Raw genomic sequence first — 25,257 nt, forward strand, 5'->3', positions numbered from 1 at the left:
ATGGGCTCAGTGGAATACGTTGTCTTTCTGTTGACTCTATAAGAACACTAAAGCTTCGTCTGGGATTTACACACAGTCTCAACACTTACATCACAATAAAGAGTAAATAAATAATACTTTATTTTGATGGGTGTTCATTTTTTTTGTGGAATTGAAAAGTAATGATTTAATGCAGTTGGGAGGTAAAAAAGAAAGTTAAAATGACAACAAATAAGATGCACTGAAACGAAAATGAATATTTGGATTGGGGTGATATTATGTCTGGTCTCGCGAGCAATGTAAAGTATGTTTAGATAGGTGCATTCTAAAGCCAAGCGTGTTGTTTTTTTATACGAGGGTATCCTGCTATTGACAGACTTGTTGAACTATGCAAGAGTACGTGACCACAGTAATTAATGAAGCAGTCTAGACAGTGCAGGTAGGCTAGACTGAGCAAGTGTTTGGTGGTTTCAGCCCTGTTCCACCCCTTTATGTTAATGTTACATATATGTAAGCACACCCAGTGTATTTATGCAAATGATGCACATATCATTAAATTTTTTTAACACATCCAAAAATAAATACCTGATACAATAACAATGTATATTGGACACATTGAATAACCTGAACTGCATTAATTATTTGTCCGAGCCAGTCAAATGTTTTATGCGCTTTAATTCAGTCAATGTCTGATGGATAATACAAATTCAACAAAGTTTAGAGGATCTTCATCCATTGTCCAAGTGTTACATTTATTATAATTCATTTTAAAACCTTTTAGCAATTTCGATGACCATAGCTAACAGATGTAATTGCATCATATTGTGAAACACCTACAGCCCTCACTCCTCTCCTCCTGCAGGGCAAGAGGACCAACCTGCGGAAGGTCGACTCGGAGCGCATCGACCACGGCATGCGGGTGAAGTTCAACCCCCTGGCCCTGCTGCTGGACTCATCACTGGAGGGCGAGTATGATCTGGTGCAGAGGGTCATCTATGACGTGAGTAGTCCCACTCCTTTTAATTGAAGAGATAGTGTTGAGAAGATAAGTAGGGTGGGGAGTCAAAGAGTTGTTGGCCAGATTCGAACTCAGTGACGTGAGTTTTACATCATTAGCCCTCCTAATTTCAATGGCAATACCTCAGACGACTCTTCCAAGCAGACGTCCCATAAGCGAAGGCTTTGCAATACCGCTGCAAGTAGTACTCTTAAGCAACTACAAACGCTAGTCTACGTCCATCAAAATGCTTAGCTTAGAAGTTGCCCTTAAGCACAGTTATAGGACCTGCTAAAACCTACCCAAATCCTAACCTCAACCATGTTGCACTTAGGTACAGATCTAAGATCAGGTAAACCCTCCCCAAATCCTAACCTCAACAATGTTGCACTTAGGCACATATTTAAGATCAGCTAATCCCTCCCCAAATCCTAACATCAACCGTAAGGGGTAAAGACGGATAACTGACCTTGTCTCGGAAATGTCTTGAAACATATTAACTTTGTGCCTTATAGGTGGATGACCCCAGCCTGCCCAATGACGAGGGCATCACAGCCCTGCACAACGCCGTCTGCGCCGGCCACACCGAGATCGTCAAGTTCCTGGTGCAGTTTGGCGTGAACGCCAACGCCGCCGACAGCGATGGCTGGTGAGTCATTGTCACTTTACAGTGGCCATTGTCACGTTACAGTTGCCGTTGTCTCTTTACAGTAACTTTACAGTGGTTGTTGTCACTTTACAGTAGCTTTATCAAAGCTGTTGTCACCCCCGGTTATTCTTTTTATTTCTCCCTCACCCATCATCTTGCTCTCATATCCTCCAACTCTCCCACCTTGTTCCCTCTTATCTCTTTCTCCCTCTGCCCTCCTCTCTACCTCCCTCCCTCTGTCCCCACCTCTCCTCTCCGTGTCTCTCTCCCAGGACTCCGCTGCACTGCGCGGCCTCCTGTAACAACGTGCAGGTGTGTAAGTTCCTGGTGGAGTCCGGGGCTGCTGTGTTCGCCACCACCTACAGTGACATGCAGACAGCGGCAGACAAGTGCGAGGAGATGGAGGAGGGCTACGCACAGTGCTCCCAGTTCCTCTACGGTGAGACCGCTGGTGTACTCTGACTGGAGGCAAAGCACAAATATGATTTGCTCAAAACACTGTTTGCCTATTATTCTTTTTCCGTTTTGCACTCGACCCCTCTGCTTGTTTACAAAATGTAGCTACCCTCACCTACTCTAACTGACGTTCGTCCTTCCATAACATGTTTTAGCGGATATTGAATTTGAACAGCTTGTTCCTGACAAGGTGGGTGGGATTTTGTGTTGATGCAGGTGTACAGGAGAAGATAGGCATCATGAACCGTGGGGTGGTGTACGCCCTGTGGGACTACGAGGCCGAGCACGACGACGAGCTGGCCTTCCAGGAAGGCGACTGCATGACTGTGCTGCGGCGCGAGGACAAGGACGAGATCGAGTGGTGGTGGGCCCGTTGCGGAGACCGAGAGGGCTACATTCCAAGGAACCTGCTAGGGGTGAGCAGGAGAGGGGGGGGGGGACACTAGCCTGGCCACACATGTGCTCCACCCCTAAGTCATAGGCACTCCTGTAGATCTGAAATGATGGGATCGGTGTAAGAAATATGGCAAAAATCATAGGCAGGGTGAAGAGCAGTCAATTTTGGAATTCGGCAGTAGTGTCTGTCTGGAGGCTGCAGCTCCATATTGTATTCAGAGCAGTGGTTTAGTATAGGAAAAGTGGACATACACATATCCATTGGTTTTGATCAGGGGCCATTTCCACAAAGTGTCTAAAAGGAGGAATGCTGATCTAGGATCTGTCCATATACCGTAAAACTTCATCCAAATGCAGGGCCTCCAACAAACGCCTGTCTCTTCTAATGGCCGGGCATCGCAAAATAAATGCCAGTCTCTATTAAATGTAGGGTCAAAACAGGGTAATTTACCAGTAGGTTATGCATGCACACATTCTCTCACACTGCTCCACTGGGATATCACAGCATCTCTACCAAAGAGTTCAGAATTGTTTTTCAAACATCTCTCTACCTTGTGCTGGATGATTGATCCCAACCTGCCAAAGTGCAATAATTATGTCTGTTAGCCAGCGAAAAAAACTGACCACCGTGTTGTTTTTAGTTGAACCTTTATTTAACTAGGCAAGTCAGTTAAGAACAAATTCTTATTTAGAATGACGACCTAGATAGAGGTTGGATATTCAACAGACATTCGGCTCTATGGGGCTAGTTAGAGATACAGTACCAGTCAAAAGTTTGGACACACCTACTCATTCAAGGGTTTACTTTATTTTTACTATTTCCTACATTGTAGAATAATAGTGAAGACATCAAAACTATGAAATAACATATATGGAATCATGCAGTAACCCAAAAGGTTTATTGTATATTAGAGATTCTTCAGAGTAGCCACCATTTGAATTGATGACAGCTTTGCACAGTCTTGGCATTCTCTCAACCAGCTTCACCTGGAATGTTTTTCCAACGGTCTTGAAGGAGTTCCCAGCCCTCCATAACGCTCCTTCTTGGTCAAATAGCCCTTACACAGCCTGGAGGTGCGTTGGGTCATTGTCCTGTTGTAAAACAAATAATTGTCCCACTAAGCGCAAACCAGATGGGATGGATTATCGCTGCAGAATGCTGTGGTAGCCATGCTGGTAAAGTGTGCCTTGAATTCTAAATAAATCACAGACAATGTCACCATCACACCTCCTCCCTCATGCTTCACGGTGGGAACCACACATGTGGAGACTACCCGTTCACCTACTCTGCGTCTCACAAAGACACGGCAGTTGGAAACAAAAATCTCACATTTGGACTCATCAAACCAAAGGGCAGTTTTTCACTGGTCTAATGTCCATTGCTTGTGTTTCTTGGCCCAAGCAAGTCTCTTATTATTGCTGTCCTTTAGTAATGGTTTCTTTGCAGCAAATTGACCATGAAGGCTTGATTCACACAGTCTCCTCTGAACAGTTGATGTTGAGATGTGTCTGTTACTTGAACTCTGAAGCATTTATTTGGGCTGCAATTTCGGAGGTGGGTAACTCTGAACTTATCCTCTGCAGCAGAGGTATCTCTGGGTCTTCCTTTCCTGTGGCGGTCCTCATGAGTCAGTTTCATCATAGTGCTTGATGGGTTTTGCGACTGCACTTGAAGAAACTTTCAAAATTCTTGAAATTTAAAGTAATGATGGACTGTCTTTTCGGTTTGCTTATTTGAGCTGTTCTTGCCATAATATGGCCTTGTCTTTTACCAAATAGGGCCATCTTCTGTATATCACCACACCCTTGTCACAACACAGCTGATTGGCTCAAATGCATTAAGAAGAAAATAAATTCCTCGAATTCACTTTTAACAACGCACACCTGTTAATTGAAATGCATTCCAGGTGACTAACTCATGAAGCTCTTTGAGAGAATGCCAAGAGTGTGCAAAGCTTTCAAGGCAAAGGGTGGCTACTTTGAAGAATCTCACACTCTTTTGGTTACTACATGATTCCATATGTGTTATTTCATAGTTTTGATGTCTTCACTATTATTCTACAATGTAGAAAATAGTAAAAAATAAAGAAAAACCCTGGAATGAGTAGGTGTGTCTAAACTTTTGACTGGTACTGTATATCCAACTTCCAACCTCAAACTAACTGTACCACAATCCACTTTGCCGCTTTTGCAGTGTGTTCTAAATGTACGTTTTTTAATTAGCAAACAGGACTGTCGGTGAACTTATTAATGACAGTAGCTTTTTTTTATCAACTTGTAGAGCTGGAAACCTGATTATAACAGTGTGAGCTCTGCATTTTTAAGCAAATAAACACCTGGGCGCTTAAAGTTATCCATTATGGCAAATTAAATATCAAAAGTCCTACTCTGAGATGTTGTGAATACTGGCCCCAGTGCTGGAGGTCAAAGAACACGTTCAGTGAAAAGCAGGGGTGCAACTTTCACTGAGCGGTCCAGTAGGCTATTTGGAGTGTTTATCCAATTGTGAAAAAATATTTATAATAATAATTATGTCACCCCCACTTCTAAAACTGAAGTTGTGCCCCTGGGGAAAAGTATAAAAGTGCAACTTTCAATCTATTTGGGGAAGAAATTACCCTTGAGGGTCTACTTCTCTGATTAGAAGACTGGTGAAGACCTAACGTTTCTTAGTCGCGCATGCCTTGTGAAGACCTACCAGCTCCTTGCGTAACCCCCTTGACAAAACCTTTTCTGCCATTTCACATAACGGAGATAATCCTTTATCTGGCAAGAATGAATAGATTTCTTTAACTAGTGGGGGAAATACTGTCACTTAAGAATATTATGTGATAATGCTGAATCTAAATTGAGACCATCTAAATGAGAATCTCAGCCCCCTGCTTACCATAGTTGTATGATCTTTAAAACTTGTATTTTCTTTTTCTTAGCTGTATCTGAGGATCAAGCCACGGCAGAGGAGCTTGGCTTAAATCATATCGGCTCACGTTCCACCCTGCTCGCTGACAACAACTCCGACTTGAAGAAGTTGAAGAACAAGAAGTTACTTTAGAAAGGCGAATGAAGAACTTTAATAGTCCGGCACTACATTTCACGCTTCTGGTCATTTTGGATGTCAAAGTCAAGCATTACACTTCAATCGTTTGGTCTTTTGGACCTGTCTGTGAAGGACCATATCATGCTAAATGGTTTTTCAACCTATGTATGGATAATATACACATGGTCATGCTGTTTCCTTTTCACTGCAGGAATGTATACACCGTGCAACATTTGTAATGGAGACTTCTGGACAGTTTTTTTTTTTTGTAGACGTGTGATTTTCTGAGCAGAATCAATTTGTAAGGGTTTGTAACTGTGGCAGTTGGAAATGTAAAGCTTTTTCTACGTCATGGCATTTTCCATTATCTTACTATCAGGTTATCACAAACAATCTTGCTGTGGGTATACAGTGCCTTCAGAAAGTATTCATACCCCTTGACTTATTCCACATTGTGTTACAGCTTGAATTCAAAATGGATTACATTTGTTTATTTCTCACCCCATCTACACACAATACCCCATAGTGAGAAAAAAATGTTTTGTATTGAAAATGAAATACAGAAATGTCAAATGAACATAAGTATTCACACCACTGAGTCAATACATGAAAGAATCACCTTTGGCAGCGATTACAGCTGAGTTTTTCTGGGTAAGTCTCTCTAAGAGCTTTGCACACCTGGGTTGTACAATATTTGCACATTATTTAAAAAATTCCTCAAGCACTGTCACTCGCGTTGGTTGATCATTTGTAGATCGCCATTATCAATTCTTGCCACATATTTTGAATCCGATGTATGTCAAAACTGTAACTAGGCCACTCAGGAACATTTGATGTCTTCGTAACCAACTCCATTGTATATTTTAGGTTTTTGTCATGTTAAAAGTTGAATTTGTCTCCCAACGTCTGTTGGAAAGCAGACTGAGCTTTTCCTCTAGGATTTTGCCTGCGCTTATCTCTATTCTGTTTATTTTTATCCCAAAAAACTCCCTAGTCTTTGCCGATGACAAGCATACCTATAACATGATGCAGCCCCCACCATGCTTGAAAATATGAAGTGGCATTCAGTGATATGTTGGATTTTTGCCAAACCTAACGATTTGTATTCAGTACATAAAGTTCATTTCTTTGCCACAAAATAAAATCTACTTATTTAGGCTTGCCCAAACAAAGGGGTTGAATACTTGACTCAAAAGCTGAAAAGCTTTTCATTTGTATTTAATAATATCCACTTTGACGTGTGTGTATGCGTGCGACACAGAATCTGTTTAATCCATTTTAAATTCAAGTTATAACACAATGTGGAAAAAGTCAAGGGGTGTGATCACTTTCTAAAGGCACCCTAGTTCCACCTGGATTTGAAGCTCTAATGTTGTGGTGGAGTTACTTTGTTTTCCTATGAATGTCTATTTTTCAATATTTTTGTCAAACATTTTGTGTGTAAGTACTGTATGTAGCCTGACATGCTGTGCTAGTAATGAATGTTGAAAAGCACAAGCTTCAAGGGCCTTTGCTCAACATCACCTCCTTATCCAATCCTTCATATCTTAAAGGGCTGCTCAATGTTATTCCCGGAGAGGTACCGTCCTGTATGTTTTCGATCCAACCATAATCTAGCCCATCCTATTTATAACAATTAGGTGGTTGATAAACTGAATCTGGTTAGTTACAACTGCGGTTGGAGCGAAAACATACACGAGGCTAGCTCTCCAGGAACAGGGTTGGGCCTCCCTGCATGTGGACCAGACAGAATATGACCAGCATTTTTTTTTTGGTTACACGTTATAACTTTCATGATTAAGCCATTATAATCCTTTATAAATGCCTAATAATTAATGTAAATAGTCATTAATAGTATGTAGACCCTTTAACTATTTATACATCTTTAGCCTATTCATGAAAGTCATTTATAAAAGTGTAAACACATTTTATTAACGGAATTGAGTAATTTAAACCAGTGACATTTCAAAACGTTGCTTTTAGCTAAGCTGCAAAATTCACATTAAATGTGTTCTGTGAACAACCTGTGTTGACCATCAAGCCAAATAATTTCAGCTTTTAAAGTCAATAAAAATATGCAAAAATATGTCTTTTGATTTTTATGGGGAAAGAAAGTGTCACGATAAAACATGTTTAATAGTATTTACGCAACCTTGATGCAATGCATACACATACTGCAAACTTGCCACGTGTCTCAACCAAAGAAGCTAATAATACCTGTAATATTATATTTATTATATCATCTAAAAGAAAAGCGCTCTGCATGCTTTCTGTATATTTCTTATGACCGCAAACATGTAAAGATCAGCTGATACTTGAATAAGCAGCATACATCCGTGGTCACAGAGACCTCAATATGCATCAACACCATGACATATTGAATCCCGTGTTTCACTACTGCACACCTTAAAGCTCTACGGGACTTACGTCCGGTAACCTCTGGCGGACTCAAACATGCAGAAGCTATCCCAAAAATACAAAGTGCAAAATCGACAACTCTCACAAAAATGTTTGTGCTTCAAAATGGTATTTAGAAGTGTATGTAACATTACATTCAATGCATTAGTTATAATTGCACACAACCTCGTAAAGGGTGAGGGATAAAGTCTAGAGTTCAATAAATATTTGTCATTTAGGAGTCCATTTAGTCTGATTATTAGATTTTCACAAGTCCCTATTAAGCATGCAGACTCCACATGGGTATCTAGCTGCACAAAGCTGCCTTGTACACAGACAAGCCTGAAGCTATGACATAGACAGCATTGGGTTCAATGGGTTGACATAACAGGGTAACAAAAGCGGCGTCTCTACTATGGAAAACATCGCATCACTTGATACTTGCCCCTACATTTCTTTCAGAATGGGTTTGCAATGCAACATTCACTTGACTACGCCAAGCATCTCGACTCTGCTCATTCTCAACCCTCACGTTATTGCTGCCCTACACAGACTTAGTTGAATTTAACACTTAGAAAATTAGCATGGCAGCATTTACGGTCGCCACTTATTTGCGTCGCCAAAATGGGCAGCACGTAGTCTACTTTTCCTTAATACTAATCAAGGCGAATGAAGTGCAGAGAGTAAACCACAATATTTTAGAAAAAGTATGGAAGGAAACTTGCATTCAAAAGCATGGTAGAAGAGCTCTTCCTTTTGCAGACAGGACCACCACTGGTCGACTTCCCTGCTTTCCACATGCTTTTGAAAGCAATGCTAACTGATACAACCTATTTACACTAGCATCGCTACATGCTCCAAAAATGCTAGCCATTCTGCACATTGCTAAATAACAAACTTAAAAACGACAACACCTTAGGTCAGGGTTTCCCAAACTCCCCCCACGGGTATACGCTTTGTTTTTTGCTCTAACACCACACAGCTGATTCAAATAATCAAAGCTTGATGAGTTGTTTAATTGAATCAGCTGTGTATTGCTAGGGCAAAAACCTTTGCGTGCACCCGGGCGGGGGCGGGGGCAGGGCAGGACCCGCCCCTGCCGAGTTTGGGAAACCCTGCCTTAAGTAAATCGACAATGAGCTAAAACTTTTAAAAAGCCAACTATCCCTTTAAACCTCCAAAGGATGGGTATGCTGAGTATGTTCCACATCGTCCAGTCCAAGTAAAACAGGGAGAGCATGCATTTGATCTATTGTATCTGTCATGAAATGACCCTCTGGTGTTTGGAGCCAGAGAGGGGTGGGAATGGTTCCTTCAAGCAATCCACAGCAGATTAGATGAAAGCTTAGCCTGCCTTCGAAGAGGTCACCCAGCTTTCGACTAAAGACGCTGACCTTTGCCCAAACCCACACTCGTCAAAGCGTCGCCCCAGAATCCACCACTGAGAAGGATCAAGGTTTTCAATCGGGCTTCACATCTCTACATGGCATGAGGGGCAGATGAGGAAAGTACAGTACAGATACACTTAGATACAAACAAATGGTGATTAAAATACCAGTGTGTGGTTCAATACCAATCTACTGGGATGACGTCCGGTGCCGGCAGTTCACACAAACTTACTCAGAAAGGGGGGGGGGGGGGCATGTTCAAGAGAGCTTATAATTTCCTCTCCTTCCCTCCTTTCTCCTCCTCTCTATTTCTCTATCTCCCTCTGGTTCTGGTCGTGGATCTGGTTTTGGTCATGCGAGTCGGGCAGGAGGCTGGTGACGTGGCCGATGCCCTTGGTCACGCCCTCCCTGAAGAGCAGCTTGGCGCCCATGCGGAGGTACTCAGGGTGTTTGATGAAGCGGAAGCAGACCACGGCCCTCTCTCCTGTGCGCAGCTCCTCCTGGTGGTGAAAATAGGGAAGGGCACACAAAACGGTTTGTGTTGACTCATAAAGCAGCAGGGCCACAATCAGTAGGTAGACGTTGCTGATAGAGCTGACCTGATTCCTCTTCCTCTACATGGCAGAGTGGCATGTTTGTACTATATAATAAAATCTCTATCTGAACATTGCACAAGGTTTCATTTCTGGTATAAAAAAAAATATTGACCTTGTACAAATTTGTCTAAATACTACAATGTATGAAGGATGCTGTATAAAAGAAAAAGGAGTGTATACTTAAACAATAATGCCCGAGGGGGTGTGGTATATGGCCAGTATATCACGGCTAAGGGCTGTTCTTATATCACGGCTAAGGGCTGTTCTTATGATTGGATACAGCCCTTAATCGTGGTATATTGGCCATATACCACAAACCCCTGAGGTGCCTTACTGTTATTATAAATAGGTTACTGAGGTAATTAGAACAGTAAACAAGTAGTTTTGCCTCATACCAGTGGTATATTTAAACAATAAGGCCCGAGGGGGTGTGGTATAGGGCCAATATACCACGGCTAAGGGCAGTTCTTACGCATGACGCAATGCGTAGTGCCTGGATACAGGCCGTAGCCGTGGTATATTGGCCATATACCACAAACCCCTGAGGTGCCTTATTGCTATTATATATTGGTTACCAATGTAATTAGAGCAGTTTAAATAAATGTTTTGTCATACCTGTGGTATACAGTCTGATATACCATGGCTGTCAGCCAATCAGTCAATCAGCATTCAGGACTCTAACTACCCAGTTTATAATTATTGTTACTAAACTAACCTTTCCATGCAGGCACTCCACGGTGGCCGTCTGTCTTACGTTCCCCACGTGCACGGTCACTTGGAAGCCCCGACGGAATGTTTTGGCGTGGAAGAGAAGGACGATGGCCGCCTCAAACTGCCAGCAGATGGTGGGGTTCATCTTCGGGCTGACCATCACCATACCCTATTCAACACACACACACACACACACACGCACACTCACCAATAAGTACTTTGGGAGATGGGAAAGGAACAACCATTGTGGAAGTGATTTTAGAAAACAGTACACTGCATTTTGACTACATCTGATTTGTGAGTTGTTTGTGAGTGTACGTTTGTATTATATTGTATTATGAGTGTGCATGGACATTGTGTAAGATTGTTTCAAGGACCAAAATGTGTTTGTCACTGACAGCTATCAATTTAAAATAATAACTGTATTTATAGAAGAGAGAGAGAACAAAGAGAGAACAAAAACATAGTAGGCTACACAGACCTCCTACCTATACGTGAGATTTCACATGTAACACACAAAACAGAGGACATATGACAGTATCATAACCATGAGCAGTTTGTGCAGTCGTCTTGTTTCCAAATGTGACCCTGCAATGTTCAGTCATATTAAGGGATGAGATTGGCAGAAAATAGAAAACGGGAGGGGAAACTCTAGTATCTTATAGATAAAAGTCATGAAAATTCACATCTGGGTGAATGTGGTGCGGGTATGTTGTGGCTGAACCCTCTGACCTTGCGGAGCAGCGATCGGTCAAAGTTGCCGAGGGCCAGTGTGGCGGCTTGGCCAGCTCTCAGCACCCTGCATGCCGAGCGGTTCCTATGGATGCTGCCCACCTTCAGCCTCAGGAAACGGCCCTCGTCCGTCGGGCCAACCACCAGCCTCTCCCCCTCGCGACACACCCCACTGTCCACGGGACAACGGGAGGAAAAACATTATGATATGTCAAAGTGGAACTCTCCAGGGCAAATCATTTTTAGCAGCGCTTCAGGGATACACCGTTTGCAGTACATCGACTTCTATTGGTTTTTGATTAGCTAAAAGCTTAATTGAGCAAATCCTCTAAAAGTATCTTTAAAAAAAGCCCAACAAAGTCACCTATAGATGTGAACATGATGCACGAAAAATGAATAATAATCGGTAACATGACATGAATGGGATTTGTGCCACAAATGCTTAGCACTTGGAAACTGTGCCAGGGAAACTAACCCAAAGCAGGATTGTTGTCAGACCTTGTCCATAGACAGCTTACAATCCCTAGAACAGTGCAAAATCAATCCATTATCATTCATTCATGAGTATCAATATGACTTATGGCCAACTGACCTGTAGAGAGTTCCTCCCACCACTGTCCCCACATCTGGCACGGTATATATCTCATCTACCTATATTCACAAGCAGAGGAATTAGGACGTCTATTTTGCAAGCGTTGATGCAGAATAAGGGTGTGAATCTGAATGTGTGAAAGTGCATGTTCACATCTCGTATGTATGCAATGTATGTGTATGTTCTGTTGTGCGTGTGCATGAATGCATGTATGCGTTCGGATGGGTTTGTAAAGAGTGTGTGTATGTGGGTAATATATTAGTTGTTTGTGCACAAACGCGTGTGCATGTGTATTATTGTGTTAGTTGTGAGTGTGCGTGGACACACACAATGTCCATGCACACACATCATTCACACAATAATTGTATCCGTTAATGTGTCTGGGTGTAGTACCTGGAACTCAGTGAGTTGCTGCATGAGCTCCTCTTGCTCCTTGCTGTTGCTGAGAGGAGGCAGGATGTTGAAGAAGACCTTAAGCAGGTCCAGACTCTCTCCAGACACGCTGGACAGGGTGAAGATGGGTGTGATGCTACGGCATAAAGAGTGGGCATGACTTTTACAACCAGTATATAACCTAAGCATAACATTAGACAAGGCATCATAATGGTGTCATTCAGTGTAAAGAAATTGGCTTGGGTGATCGTAACGTCATTCTCTGGATGTCAACTGGTTATCTGGTTGAGGAGACATTGGATAACCAGATTACAACCAGGTAAAGACATGTTTTTCATTGCTACATCAAGTCATAAAAATGTCATATTTTGGATGTTATCTGGTCACATAACCAAATAACAACCAGATAGACATATTTTAATGGTTGCTCAAAAGATGTCTAAAAAAACTTCTCACCTGGTTATCTGACTTCCATAAAATGTGTTTACACCTGGGAAAATCGCATCATTATGATATCCCATGACAAATTCTGCCCACTTAGATAGTTAGTCGCTTGATGCTTAAAATGGGTGTATACACCCAACTAGGCCTGGGAATTGCCCGGGACCTCACAATATGATATTATCATGATACTTTGGTGCCGATACGATATGTTTTGCGATTCTCACAATTCTATCTGTATTGCGATTTGATGCAGCAATTTTATTGTGATTCGATGTTCCAAACATATTTCTCACCATATGTCTCCTGCAGAGGGACAAGCGAGAGCCATGAGAAAACAAGTTTTGATCAATCATGGAAATAAAAGTGCTAAAACAAATTGGCTCCCTGATTAAAAAGATGGAGAACAAAAAAGGGAAAAATACTGGAGTTTTGGTGCAGCTATCGCAAACAATAATATTGAGATATTGTCAAAACAATATGCTATATCGTCAAAAATAATATCCCAATATGTAACTGTATTGATTTCCCCCCCCACCAATACAAACAACGTTGCCGTACATGCTTGCTAAGTCAATTCCCTTCTAGTCACTCTGGACTAAGGCCTATGTGGTGTATATTGGGTTCTGAATCTCAATTCTAGTTTCCTTATAGGTCTTTTCTCCTTTTCAGCAGCTACCTGGAGGATTGAGCGAACTGCTGGGCGGCTGTGACGGCGTCATCCGGGCTGGCCACCACCATCGGCACTTTGTTACAGCCAGGCAGCTTGAGGACATGCTCCAGCTGGCGTACTGTGCGCTCCACCGTGCCCTTGGCGCACAGGTCCACCTTGCTGACCACGATAAAGATGGGTACCTTTAGTGCCATGGCCAGGCCCAGGTGCTCCCGGGTGGTGCCAGCTAAGGGGGAGAAAATCGTATCTGGTTGGGTCAGTGGTAGGGTCGCAAAACTCCCAGTAATTTACCAAAGTTACCAGACTTCAGAAATGTTGGTAACTTTGGTAATTTATAGTTGAGTAGAAAAAAATGGTGTCAATGTTGTCCATGAGTTTCTAGTAAATAGACCATATGGTTCAGGAGAAGATTTAAGGAAAAACATCTAATCAACAAGGACCTCATTTGCAATTAACACCCTCTTTGTGTCACCTTTATTTAACCAGGTAGGCAAGTTGAGAACAAGTTCTCATTTACAATTGCGACCTGGCCAAGATAAAGCAAAGCAGTTCGACACATACAACGACACAGAGTTACACATGGAGTAAAACAAACATACAGTCAATAATACAGTTTAAACAAGTCTATATACGATGTGAGCAAATGAGGTTAGATAAGGGAGGTAAAGGCAAAAAGGCCATGGTGGCAAAGTAAATACAATATAGCAAGTAAAACACTGGAATGGTAGATTTGCAATGGGAGAATGTGCAAAGTAGAAATAAAAATAATGGGGTGCAAAGGAGCAAAATAAATAAATAAATAAAATACAGTAGGGAAAGAGGTAGTTGTTTGGGCTAAATTATAGGTGGGCTATGTACAGGTGCAGTAATCTGTGAGCTGCTCTGACAGTTGGTGCTTAAAGCTAGTGAGGGAGATAAGTGTTTCCAGTTTCAGAGATTTTTGTAGTTCGTTCCAGTCATTGGCAGCAGAGAACTGGAAGGAGAGGCGCCCAAAGAAAGAATTGGTTTTGGGTGTGACTAGAGAGATATACCTGCTGGAGCGTGTGCTACAGGTGGGAGATGCAATGGTGACCAGCGAGCTGAGATAAGGGGGGACTTTACCTAGCAGGGTCTTGTAGATGACATGGAGCCAGTGGGTTTGGCGACGAGTATGAAGCGAGGGCCAGCCAACGAGAGCGTACAGGTCGCAATGGTGGGTAGTATATGGGGCTTTGGTGACAAAACGGATTGCACTGTGATAGACTGCATCCAATTTGTTGAGTAGGGTATTGGAGGCTATTTTGTAAATGACATCGCCAAAGTCGAGGATTGGTAGGATGGTCAGTTTTACAAGGGTATGTTTGGCAGCATGAGTGAAGGATGCTTTGTTGCGAAATAGGAAGCCAATTCTAGATTTAACTTTGGATTGGAGATGTTTGATATGGGTCTGGAAGGAGAGTTTACAGTCTAACCAGACACCTAAGTATTTGTAGTTGTCCACGTATTCTCAGTCAGAGTAAGTCAGAGCCGTCCAGAGTAGTAATGTTGGACAGGCGGGTAGGTACAGGTAGCGATCGGTTGAAGAGCATGCATTTAGTTTTACTTGTATTTAAGAGCAATTAGAGGCCACGGAAGGAGAGTTGTATGGCATTGAAGCTTGCCTGGAGGGTTGTTAACACAGTGTCCAAAGAAGGGCCAGAAGTATACAGAATGGTGTCGTCTGCGTAGAGGTGGATCAGAGACTGCAGCAGCAAGAGCGACCTCATTGATGTATACAGAGAAGAGAGTCGGTCCAATAATTGAACCCTGTGGCACCCCCATAGAGACTGCCAGAGGTCCGGACAGCAGACCCTCCGATTTGACACACTGAACTCTATCAGAGAAGTAGTTGGTGAACCAGGCGAGGCAATCATTTGAGAAACCAAGGCTGTCGAGTCTGCCGATGAGGATGTGGTGATTGACAGAGTCGAAAGCCTTGGCCAGATCAATGAATACGGCTGCACAGTAATGTTTCTTATCGATGGCGGTTAAGATATCATTTAGGACCTTGAGCGTGGCTGAGGTGCACCCATGACCAGCTCTGAAACCAGATTGCATAGCAGAGAAGGTATGGTGAGATTCGAAATGGTCGGTAATCTGTTTGTTGACTTGGCTTTCGAAGACCTTAGAAAGGCATGGCAGGATAGATATAGGTCTGTAGCAGTTTGGGTCAAGAGTGTCACCCCCTTTGAAGAGGGGGATGACCGCAGCTGCTTTCCAATCTTTGGGAATCTCAGACGACACGAAAGAGAGGTTGAACAGGCTAGTAATAGGGGTGGCAACAATTTTGGGAGATAATTTTAGAAAGAAAGGGTCCAGATTGTCTAGCCCGGCTGATTTGTAGGGGTCCAGATTTTGCAGCTCATTCAGAACATCAGCTGAGCAGATTTGGGAGAAGGAGAAATGGGGAAGGCTTGGGCGAGTTGTTGTGGGGGGTGCAGTGCTGTTGACCGGGGTAGGAGTAGCCAGGTGGAAAGCATGGCCAGCCGTAGAAAAATGCTTATTGAAATTCTCAATTATGGTGGATTTATCAGTGGTGACAGTGTTTCCTATCTTCAGTGCAGTGGGCAGCTGGGAGGAGGTGTTCTTATTCTCCATGGACTTTACAGTGTCCCAGAACTTTTTTGAGTTAGTGTTGCAGGAAGCAAATTTCTGCTTGAAAAAGCTAGCCTTGGCTTTTCTAACTGCCTGTGTATAATGGTTTCTAGCTTCCCTGAACAGCTGCATATCACGGGGGCTGTTCGATGCTAATGCAGAACGCCATAGGATGTTTTTGTGTTGGTTAAGGGCAGTCAGGTCTGGGGAGAACCAAGGGCTATATCTGTTCCTGGTTCTAAATTTCTTGAATGGGGCATGTTTATTTAAGATGGTTAGGAAGGCATTTAAAAAAAATATCCAGGCATCCTCTACTGACGGGATGAGATCAATATCCTTCCAGGATACCCCGGCCAGGTCGATTAGAAAGGCCTGCTCGCTGAAGTGTTTCAGGGAGCGTTTTACAGTGATGAGTGGAGGTCGTTTGACCGCTGACCCATTACGGATGCAGGCAATGAGGCAGTGATCGCTCAGATCTTGGTTGAAAACAGCAGAGGTGTATTTAGAGGGCAAGTTGGTTAGGATGATATCTATGAGGGTGCCCGGGTTTAAGGCTTTGGGGAGGTACCTGGTAGGTTCATTGATAATTTGTGTGAGGTTGAGGGCATCAAGTTTAGATTGTAGGATGGCTGGGGTGTTAAGCATGTTCCAGTTTAGGTCGCCTAGCAGCACAAGCTCTGAAGATAGATGGGGGGCAATCAGTTCACATATGGTGTCCAGAGCACAGCTGCGGGCAGAGGGTGGTCTATAGCAGGCGGCAACGGTGAGAGACTTGTTTTTAGAGAGGTGGATTTTTAAAAGTAGAAGTTCAAATTGTTTGGGTACAGACCTGGATAGTAGGACAGAACTCTGCAGGCTATCTTTGCAGTAGATTGCAACACCGCCCCCTTTGGCAGTTCTATCTTGTCTGAAAATGTTGTAGTTTGGAATTAAAATGTCTGAATTTTTGGTGGTCTTCCTAAGCCAGGATTCAGACACAGCTAGAACATCCGGGTTGGCAGAGTGTGCTAAAGCAGTGAATAGAACAAACTTAGGGAGGAGGCTTCTAATGTTAACATGCATGAAACCAAGGCTATTACGGTTACAGAAGTCGTCAAAAGAGAGCGCCTGGGGAATAGGAGTGGAGCTAGGCACTGCAGGGCCTGGATTCACCTCTACATCGCCAGAGGAACAGAGTAGGAGTAGAATAAGGGTGCGGCTAAAAGCAATAAGAATTGGTCGTTTAGAACGTCTGGAACAGAGAGTAAAAGGAGGTTTCTGGGGGCGATAAAATAGCATCAAGGTATAATGTACAGACAAAGGTAAGGTAGGATGTGAATACAGTGGAGGTAAACCTAGGTATTGAGTGATGAAGAGAGAGATATTGTCTCTAGAAACATCATTGAAACCAGGAGATGTCATTGCATGTGTGGGTGGTGGAACTAATAGGTTGGATAAGGCATAATGAGCAGGACTAGAGGCTCTACAGTGAACAAAGCCAATAAACACTAACCAGAACAGCAATGGACAAGGCATATTGACATTAAGGAGAGGCATGCTCAGTCGAGTGATCAAAAGGGTCCAGTGAGTGGAGAGGTTGGTTGGGGGTCACGGCGATTTAGACAGCTAAATCGGTAGCAAGCTAGCATAGGAGCAAACTAGCATAGAATTGAGGTCTGTTATTAGCCAACTCTTGCATTCCGTCAGTAGATTAGTGGGTTTCCGTGTGGTAGAGGGGATTAATCCAAATCACACAACAACAACAAAAATAAAAACAATAGATATAGTTATAGAGGCCCAAGAAGAAAAATAAATAAATAAAAATAAAATAAAATAAAAATTGTCCGATTGTCTATTCAGATAGCAGCCGATAAGATAGCCAACGGCTAGCAGGCCGCAGATGGGCGCCCAGGCAACGTTGCGCCGGAGGAGCCAGCCGGACAATTCCCTCGGGTAAACAACGTCGGCAGTCCAACTGTGAAGGCCCGGTGGGGCTCCGCGTAGGCAGCAAAACGGGTCCGGATAGGTGACTGCAGCCCAGGAGTGATTGATGGAACTCTTCAGCTGGCTAGCTCCGGAATCGACGAAAGCCGATAGTCACACGGATAGCAGCTAGCTAGCTGTGAGATCCAGGTATGGATGTCCAGAGCCAGCGGCCGAAATCCGGTATGTTCCGTTCCGAGCTGCACCGCGCCGTACAAAACTGGCGATAGATTCTCGAGCCAAAGGACAGCCGATGACCACAAACCGTGGTTAGCTGAGTACTAACGATTAGCCAGTAAATAAGCTAACTAGCTTCTGAACCAGCTTCAGAGTAGCTTCTGGACCAGCTTCTGGCTAGCTCCCGGCTAGCTTCTGGCTAATTTCTGGCTAGCCTCTCGGAGGATTACAGATCTGAGGTAAATAATACTTTTTTATATAAATATAAATTGGTGAAGCGGATTGCAGGAGAGTGTTCTGAAGATGAGTTTTTGGAAAATTAAAAATGTATGTGAAAAAAAAGTTGTAAATATATCTATATATTTATATACACGACAGGACGAGGACAAAAATACGACTAAACTGCTATGCCATCTTGGGAAAGAACACTGTAACACTAGTCAGTGGTCACATACTGTAAGTAGTTAAACGCACATCACTTTTCATAGCTTGCTGGGCCAAACAAATCCTGTAGAAGTTAAACAGGCCGGCACAATCTACACTGTTATTATAGCTATGTGATCGGGCTTACCTATGCCTGTGTTGGCGCTGACCACCAGCATGGCGAAGTCTGGGCAGTAGCTGGTGAGGCCAAAGATGGTGGTTTTCAGGTACTTGTGGTGGCCGGCCAGGTCAATGAAGGTGATCATCTTAGAAGAGCTCTCACAAATCTCCTCGGCTGTACGGGAGTCACTGTAGTTCACCACCTTCAAAAGCCACAAGAGAGGAAGTTCAATTAACTTTTGTGTTGTTACACTGTTTTTATGGGTTAGTAACAAATGGAAGGTGTTCAAAACATGTGTGTGCTGTTACACAGTTTTTTGTGTTATTACACTTTTTTGTTATATCAGTGTAGTTTTTGAGGAATAAGTTTTTTTTTATATACAGTGCCTTGCGAAAGTATTCGGCCCCCTTGAACTTTGCGACCTTTTGCCACATTTCAGGCTTCAAACATAAAGATATAAAACTGTATTTTTTGTGAAGAATCAACAACAAGTGGGACACAATCATGAAGTGGAACGACATTTATTGGATATTTCAAACTTTTTTAACAAATCAAAAACTGAAAAATTGGGCGTGCAAAATTATTCAGCCCCTTTACTTTCAGTGCAGCAAACTCTCTCCAGAAGTTCAGTGAGGATCTCTGAATGATCCAATGTTGACCTAAATGACTAATGATGATAAATACTATCCACTTGTGTGTAATCAAGTCTCCGTATAAATGCACTTGCACTGTGATAGTCTCAGAGGTCCGTTAAAAGCGCAGAGAGCATCATGAAGAACAAGGAACACACCAGGCAGGTCCGAGATACTGTTGTGAAGAAGTTAAAAGCCGGATTTGGATACAAAAATATTTCCCAAGCTTTAAACATCCCAAGGAGCACTGTGCAAGCGATAATATTGAAATGGAAGGAGTATCAGACCACTGCAAATCTACCAAGACCTGGCCGTCCCTCTAAACTTTCAGCTCATACAAGGAGAAGACTGATCAGAGATGCAGCCAAGAGGCCCATGATCACTCTGGATGAACTGCAGAGATCTACAGCTGAGGTGGGAGACTCTGTCCATAGGACAACAATCAGTCGTATATTGCACAAATCTGGCCTTTATGGAAGAGTGGCAAGAAGAAAGCCATTTCTTAAAGATATCCATAAAAAGTGTAGTTTAAAGTTTGCCACAAGCCACCTGGGAGACACACCAAACATGTGGAAGAAGGTGCTCTGGTCAGATGAAACCAAAATTGAACTTTTTGGCAACAATGCAAAACGTTATGTTTGGCGTAAAAGCAACACAGCTGAACACACCATCCCCACTGTCAAACATGGTGGTGGCAGCATCATGGTTTGGGCCTGCTTTTCTTCAGCAGGGACAGGGAAGATGGTTAAAATTGATGGGAAGATGGATGGAGCCAAATACAGGACCATTCTGGAAGAAAACCTGATGGAGTCTGCAAAAGACCTGAGACTGGGACGGAGATTTGTCTTCCAACAAGACAACGATCCAAAACATAAAGCAAAATCTACAATGGAATGGTTCAAAAATAAACATATCCAGGTGTTAGAATGGCCAAGTCAAAGTCCAGACCTGAATCCAATCGAGAATCTGTGGAAAGAACTGAAAACTGCTGTTCACAAATGCTCTCCATCCAACCTCACTGAGCTCGAGCTGTTTTGCAAGGAGGAATGGGAAAAAATTTCAGTCTCTCGATGTGCAAAACTGATAGAGACATACCCCAAGCGACTTACAGCTATAATCGCAGCAAAAGGTGGCGCTACAAAGTATTAACTTAAGGGGGCTGAATAATTTTGCACGCCCAATTTTTCAGTTTTTGATTTGTTAAAAAAGTTTGAAATATCCAATAAATGTCGTTCCACTTCATGATTGTGTCCCACTTGTTGTTGATTCTTCACAAAAAAATACAGTTTTATATATTTATGTTTGAAGCCTGAAATGTGGCAAAAGGTCGCAAAGTTCAAGGGGGCCGAATACTTTCGCAAGGCACTGTATATAGTCTTTGCTCAAAGGAAGGGAAAACTCATGCGTGTTCATCCTTCCTTCTTATCTTGTCACCTATAAGACACTGTTACCCACCTCCCCTTTGCTATTGAAGCCCAAAATCTCAAAGCTGATGCTTGATGTCCTGCCGGTTTGAATCTCATGAAGGTGCCTGAAGAGGTTGAGGCGTGCCCGGCCTCGCCCGTTGTCCAGCTCGCCTTGAGTCAGCACGCCCAACAGTGTGGACTTCCCTGAGTCCACGTTTCCCAGTACCGCCACACGCAGGTCCAAGAACTGCTCTCATACACACACAAGAGACACTGCAGTGAAATTACAGCAGATTGACGTGGCAGAAATCCTTCATTGTATGTACAGCTTACCATTGACCATTGATTGAGTGCAAAATAAGAGAGTCACTCTCCTTTTGCATTTTAATGCTTAATTGACAGACAGAAAATAAACAACGGGAGATAGGTGAGGAGGAGACAGTGAGAAGTGAATGGAACCACAGACTCCAGTGGGGAGTTGCATATGTGCAAGGAGCCAGGAGTGTTACAACTGGATCACGTCTCAGCACACAGTCAGCCCTTCTACTCTATTCACTCTGTAGTCCATAGGCTAGCCTTACTTTTGAGATTTGTAATTTGGGTGAATTGTCTCTTAAATAAGACAAGGTGCTGTTTAATCTCACCTGTTGGTCGTCTGGAACTTTTCGGACAAGAACCTCTGCGATTTTCCGGCAGTTTCTGTCCGAGTCGTAATCCACCTCTCTTTCTCGTAGAAGTGTGATGTCAGCACCAACCCTGGTGAGGCAGAGATAGCACATTTCTAACCAACACCCACCAAACTGAGGGGCAACTGTTAAATACAGTAACAATGGCAAACTGTCAAATTAGACATTTATAAACTAGCTTCTTCAAGATTCAATGGGTATAATTGAAATGACCATGGAGTTGAAGAAAGTATCCCAGATTGTGCCTTTGGTGATGTTTGCAAACAAGGTACTGACATACTTCTCTGCCATCCTCCGTAGGGTCTTCAGCGAGGCTCTCATGTCTCCCTCTGACAGTCCGACAAGCAGGCCATTGTCTTCCACCCCAATCTGATACACCGCCTCGCCCCGTCCCTCTTGAAGACGCCATTTTAACTGGGTGGCCAGGTGCTCAAAGCGGTATTGTGTGGGGTTCACCAGCTTCAGCTGCAGTGAAGGTAGAGCACGGGACAGCACTTCACCACCAACAAGTGTCCAACAAGTGAACCTCGTGTTTGAGAGGATGCATGCATATACATGGATGTGTTTTGACTTTTGATTACTAGCTACAGGTGAAAGGGAAGATGACATGCAAAAAGAAAGAAATGTATAATAGTACCTTATATTCAATGTTTCCCTCTTCAGCCTGAGAGAAACAGAGGGATGGACATGTTTTGAAAATGTGTGCCTGTACTGTATTTTGACAGACAAGCACACACCCCTGACTAATGTACTTCTGAATAAAAACTACCCACACCACAGCAAGCTATCACTAAAGTATTTTACATCTATGCACCACCAGGGGAACAATGTATCTTGCAACATCATGGAGCTGCCAAGCTGCTCTCTTGCAGCTAGTCACAACATTGTTATGTGCGAACGCCAGCTGTTGATGTCAACAAACAAACAAATGTCCATTCCCTGCTTATAACATCGTTACATATGGCCAAAAAGTTTCTTACCATGGAAAAGCTCAGGCGACACCATCTGCCAGATGCTAGCTAAAATAATGTCAGAATTTGTAAATAGCTAGGCTCTGGCTAGTCTAGCATTGGATAACATCGCTAGCTAGCTAAATAACATGAACTTGATAGCAAGCTCCAGCTAGCAGTAGCTGTACATCTGCTACAGTAGCTAGCCAGCTTACCTCGGGTGGTAAATACGGTGGGGTTTTGTTGGTCTTTGTCTTTTTATTCCTCCGTCTCTTTCTTCTCTTCCCTTTTTTTGAACGCGTTTTTTTGGACGTCATCCTTCTCCCATTACCTGAACTGGGTCCTTGCAAATTTGATCTAATGTTAGGCAAATTTGATCTAACGTTAGCGACTGTACCAACGCCAGTCCCGCCTGATATTCGCCCATCCATCACGAAAATGAATTAGCTAACGCGAACCCACACTGTTTCTGTCAGTAAGAATATAACGGACTTAAAGTTTTACGTCTGCAAATGAATCAATACACATACATATGGGCTCAGAATGTGTAGCTAACGCAATCGGTCCAACTGAGGCTGGCCTTCTCTCCATCACTTGCCTTCTACTCGTCCAGGGTTCCCCAACTAGCGGCCCGCGGCCCGATTTATATTATATTATTTCTGTTACAAATGTTATACTATTATTATTTGTTCTAATTGTTGGACATACAATATTATAAAAACCAGGAAATCAGATTCAAGTGATTTTAATTTTGGAATTCTGTTCCCAAATTACCACACATAATAAAGAGAGACTTGATCTCAAACAAATGTAAGCAAGGTTTGAAATGATTCAATTTTTTTGTTGTGAAATATAATATCTGCTTGGGCTTCTTGCAGTCAATTTGCAGTCTACAAATTATGTTCTGGTCACCAACCATCAACAAAAAAATCGTCCCGCTGCTAAATCTTGCAGATGATGCCTGCGGACTGTAAAAAATAGGTTGACGCTCCTGCCTTAAACGAGCCTCCACCACTAGTATCCGTGTGATCTGGGGTTTTCCTTCAGGGTTTGCAAATGTTACCAGAATCACAATGTTCAAATTGGCTATATGGTAAAAAAAAAAAATATTACATTTTTTAGTGTGGGTTTCGGTCTTAATTTAAGATTAGGCATAAGGTTAGCAGTGTCGTTAAGGTTAGGTTTAAAATGCAATTTTAAGAGATAAATTGTAGAAATAGGCGGGGGACTTTATGGCTGTGGTAACTAGTGACGACCGGAAGGAAGGACCTCCTGGATCGCTTCCTGACCAATGGGTCAGGTCAGAGATACCTTTGAGGAGATGGGAAACTCCATTGAAATCGAATGAACCCCCATTGTGTACGTTTCCCATGCTAAGTCAGTGGGTCAATGGGTCGCAAGGTGCATTCTGGGCAATTCAAGGGGTAAGAAGAGCTCTCCCTCAAGGAGTGAATGGGAGCTCAAAACCCCAACATTAGCATGAATTTCGTCAACAAGAAGTACAATATTGGAAATATTTTCCAAGATATAAGATAATTAACTTACTATCTGTAATATTGTATAGCTCTGGAATCGTGACATTAGGTACTTTCAAGGAAAATAGGCACGTTTCTCGACTCTTATTTTTTATTTTATTTTTTTAAACAACATTTATTTTTATTTTTATTAACAACAAATCAATACATAAAGCACATGGGGGAACACAAGCATACATAGGTTACAAACAATGGACATTCGAGCTAGGGGGTACAATATCACATTACAATTACACAAGGACCTTAAGGGACATACATATACTTACAATTCGAACAGCTTTTTTGTTAGTAGAGCATTTAACCGTTTTAAAATAAAGTTCCATTTCTTTTGTAGGGTAAGAAAATGTGGTTTTCTGTTTGTAAATGTACATTTGTGTATATGAAATTTGGCCAAAAGAATAATGAAATTAATTACATAAAAATGTTTCAGCTTATTTCTATCTTATGTTAAGAATCCAAACAGTACATCTCTCCACAATAGTGTAAAATCTTCATAAATGTGTTCAATTATAAACCTACTGATGTCTTGGCACAGTTTTCTTACATGCATACAATGCCAAAAAAGATGCAAAACTGTTTCTGGGTGGTCATTACAAAAGGAACAATTTGAGTTGATGTTTTCCTTAAACTTCTTCAAATAGTGGTTGGCAGAATAATATTTCTGAATCATTTTAAAGGAAACTTCCTTAATTTTGTTAACAAGTAGGTATGTGTGTGGCAACATCCAAACTTTTTTCCAACAGATATTATCAATAAATCCATTCCAATAAGGCATGACATAAGGTATAGATAGATACAACATCCTGCTGAAACAAGGTTTGTATCTCTCTGTTGTTGAATGGACCAAAAGAGAAACAAATCTTTCCTACTGATGAGTCAACAGGGTCAATAGAAGGTAGGCTCTGAGGGTCAGGACTTGACACGTTCCTGAATAACATAGCAACACCTGAGGGAATGGCATCTAAAACAATTGCAAAATCTTCAGGTGTTACAGGGACCTTGTAAAGCGATAAGAATTCCTTATAACTGAGTAAAATACCCTCTGCATTTACTAGTTGGCTCACCAATAAAATATTATTTCGGAACCAACATTCTAAAAACAAATAACTATTTTTCTACAATATATCCCGATTATTCCATATATATTATCTGTGTGGAGAAAAAATTGTGTTGATAAATTAAGGACCATGATAAGAAAACCTGCCGATGAAAAGCAGAACATTTCACTGAAACTTTGTCAATATTATAATTGCAAAACAACACTAATGTAATGGGCACGGTTTCTCCAAAGAAAGTTGAAAAGCATTTGGTCTAT

The 25,257-nt window shown here is 42.4% G+C and overlaps 2 protein-coding genes across 6 annotated transcripts in view; one reads left to right on the forward strand and one right to left on the reverse strand.

The window, feature by feature from the left end:
- LOC110493802 (apoptosis-stimulating of p53 protein 2) overlaps window positions 1-7,599 on the forward strand; it is a 45,136-nt gene extending 37,537 nt beyond the window's left edge. For all 5 annotated transcript variants that reach the window (XM_090204935.1, XM_090204934.1, XM_021568297.3 and 2 more), the window contains exons 14-18: window positions 842-979; window positions 1,492-1,625; window positions 1,898-2,064; window positions 2,298-2,497; window positions 5,408-7,599. In XM_090204935.1, coding sequence (XP_090061061.1) covers window positions 842-979; window positions 1,492-1,625; window positions 1,898-2,064; window positions 2,298-2,497; window positions 5,408-5,449 — 681 coding nt within the window. In that variant the 3' untranslated portion in view covers window positions 5,450-7,599. The remainder of the gene's footprint in view (window positions 1-841; window positions 980-1,491; window positions 1,626-1,897; window positions 2,065-2,297; window positions 2,498-5,407) is intronic.
- A 32-nt stretch (window positions 7,600-7,631) lies between these two features.
- LOC110493803 (GTP-binding protein 2) lies at window positions 7,632-23,669 on the reverse strand. The gene is made up of 12 exons (XM_021568299.3): window positions 22,623-23,669; window positions 22,095-22,121; window positions 21,738-21,922; window positions 21,416-21,527; window positions 20,821-21,018; window positions 18,761-18,935; window positions 13,444-13,663; window positions 12,324-12,459; window positions 11,931-11,989; window positions 11,339-11,510; window positions 10,611-10,775; window positions 7,632-9,799 (listed from the first exon to the last, which is right to left on the reverse strand). The coding sequence occupies exons 1-12, from the start codon at window positions 22,836-22,838 to the stop codon at window positions 9,605-9,607; spliced, it is 1,860 nt and encodes a 619-aa protein (XP_021423974.2). The 5' UTR covers window positions 22,839-23,669; the 3' UTR covers window positions 7,632-9,604.
- Window positions 23,670-25,257: the final 1,588 nt, after the last annotated feature.

This window comes from Oncorhynchus mykiss, chromosome 17, assembly GCF_057628025.1.
Source record: "Oncorhynchus mykiss isolate SJ-2025 chromosome 17, ASM5762802v1, whole genome shotgun sequence".
In the NCBI taxonomy this organism is placed as follows: domain Eukaryota; kingdom Metazoa; phylum Chordata; class Actinopteri; order Salmoniformes; family Salmonidae; genus Oncorhynchus; species Oncorhynchus mykiss.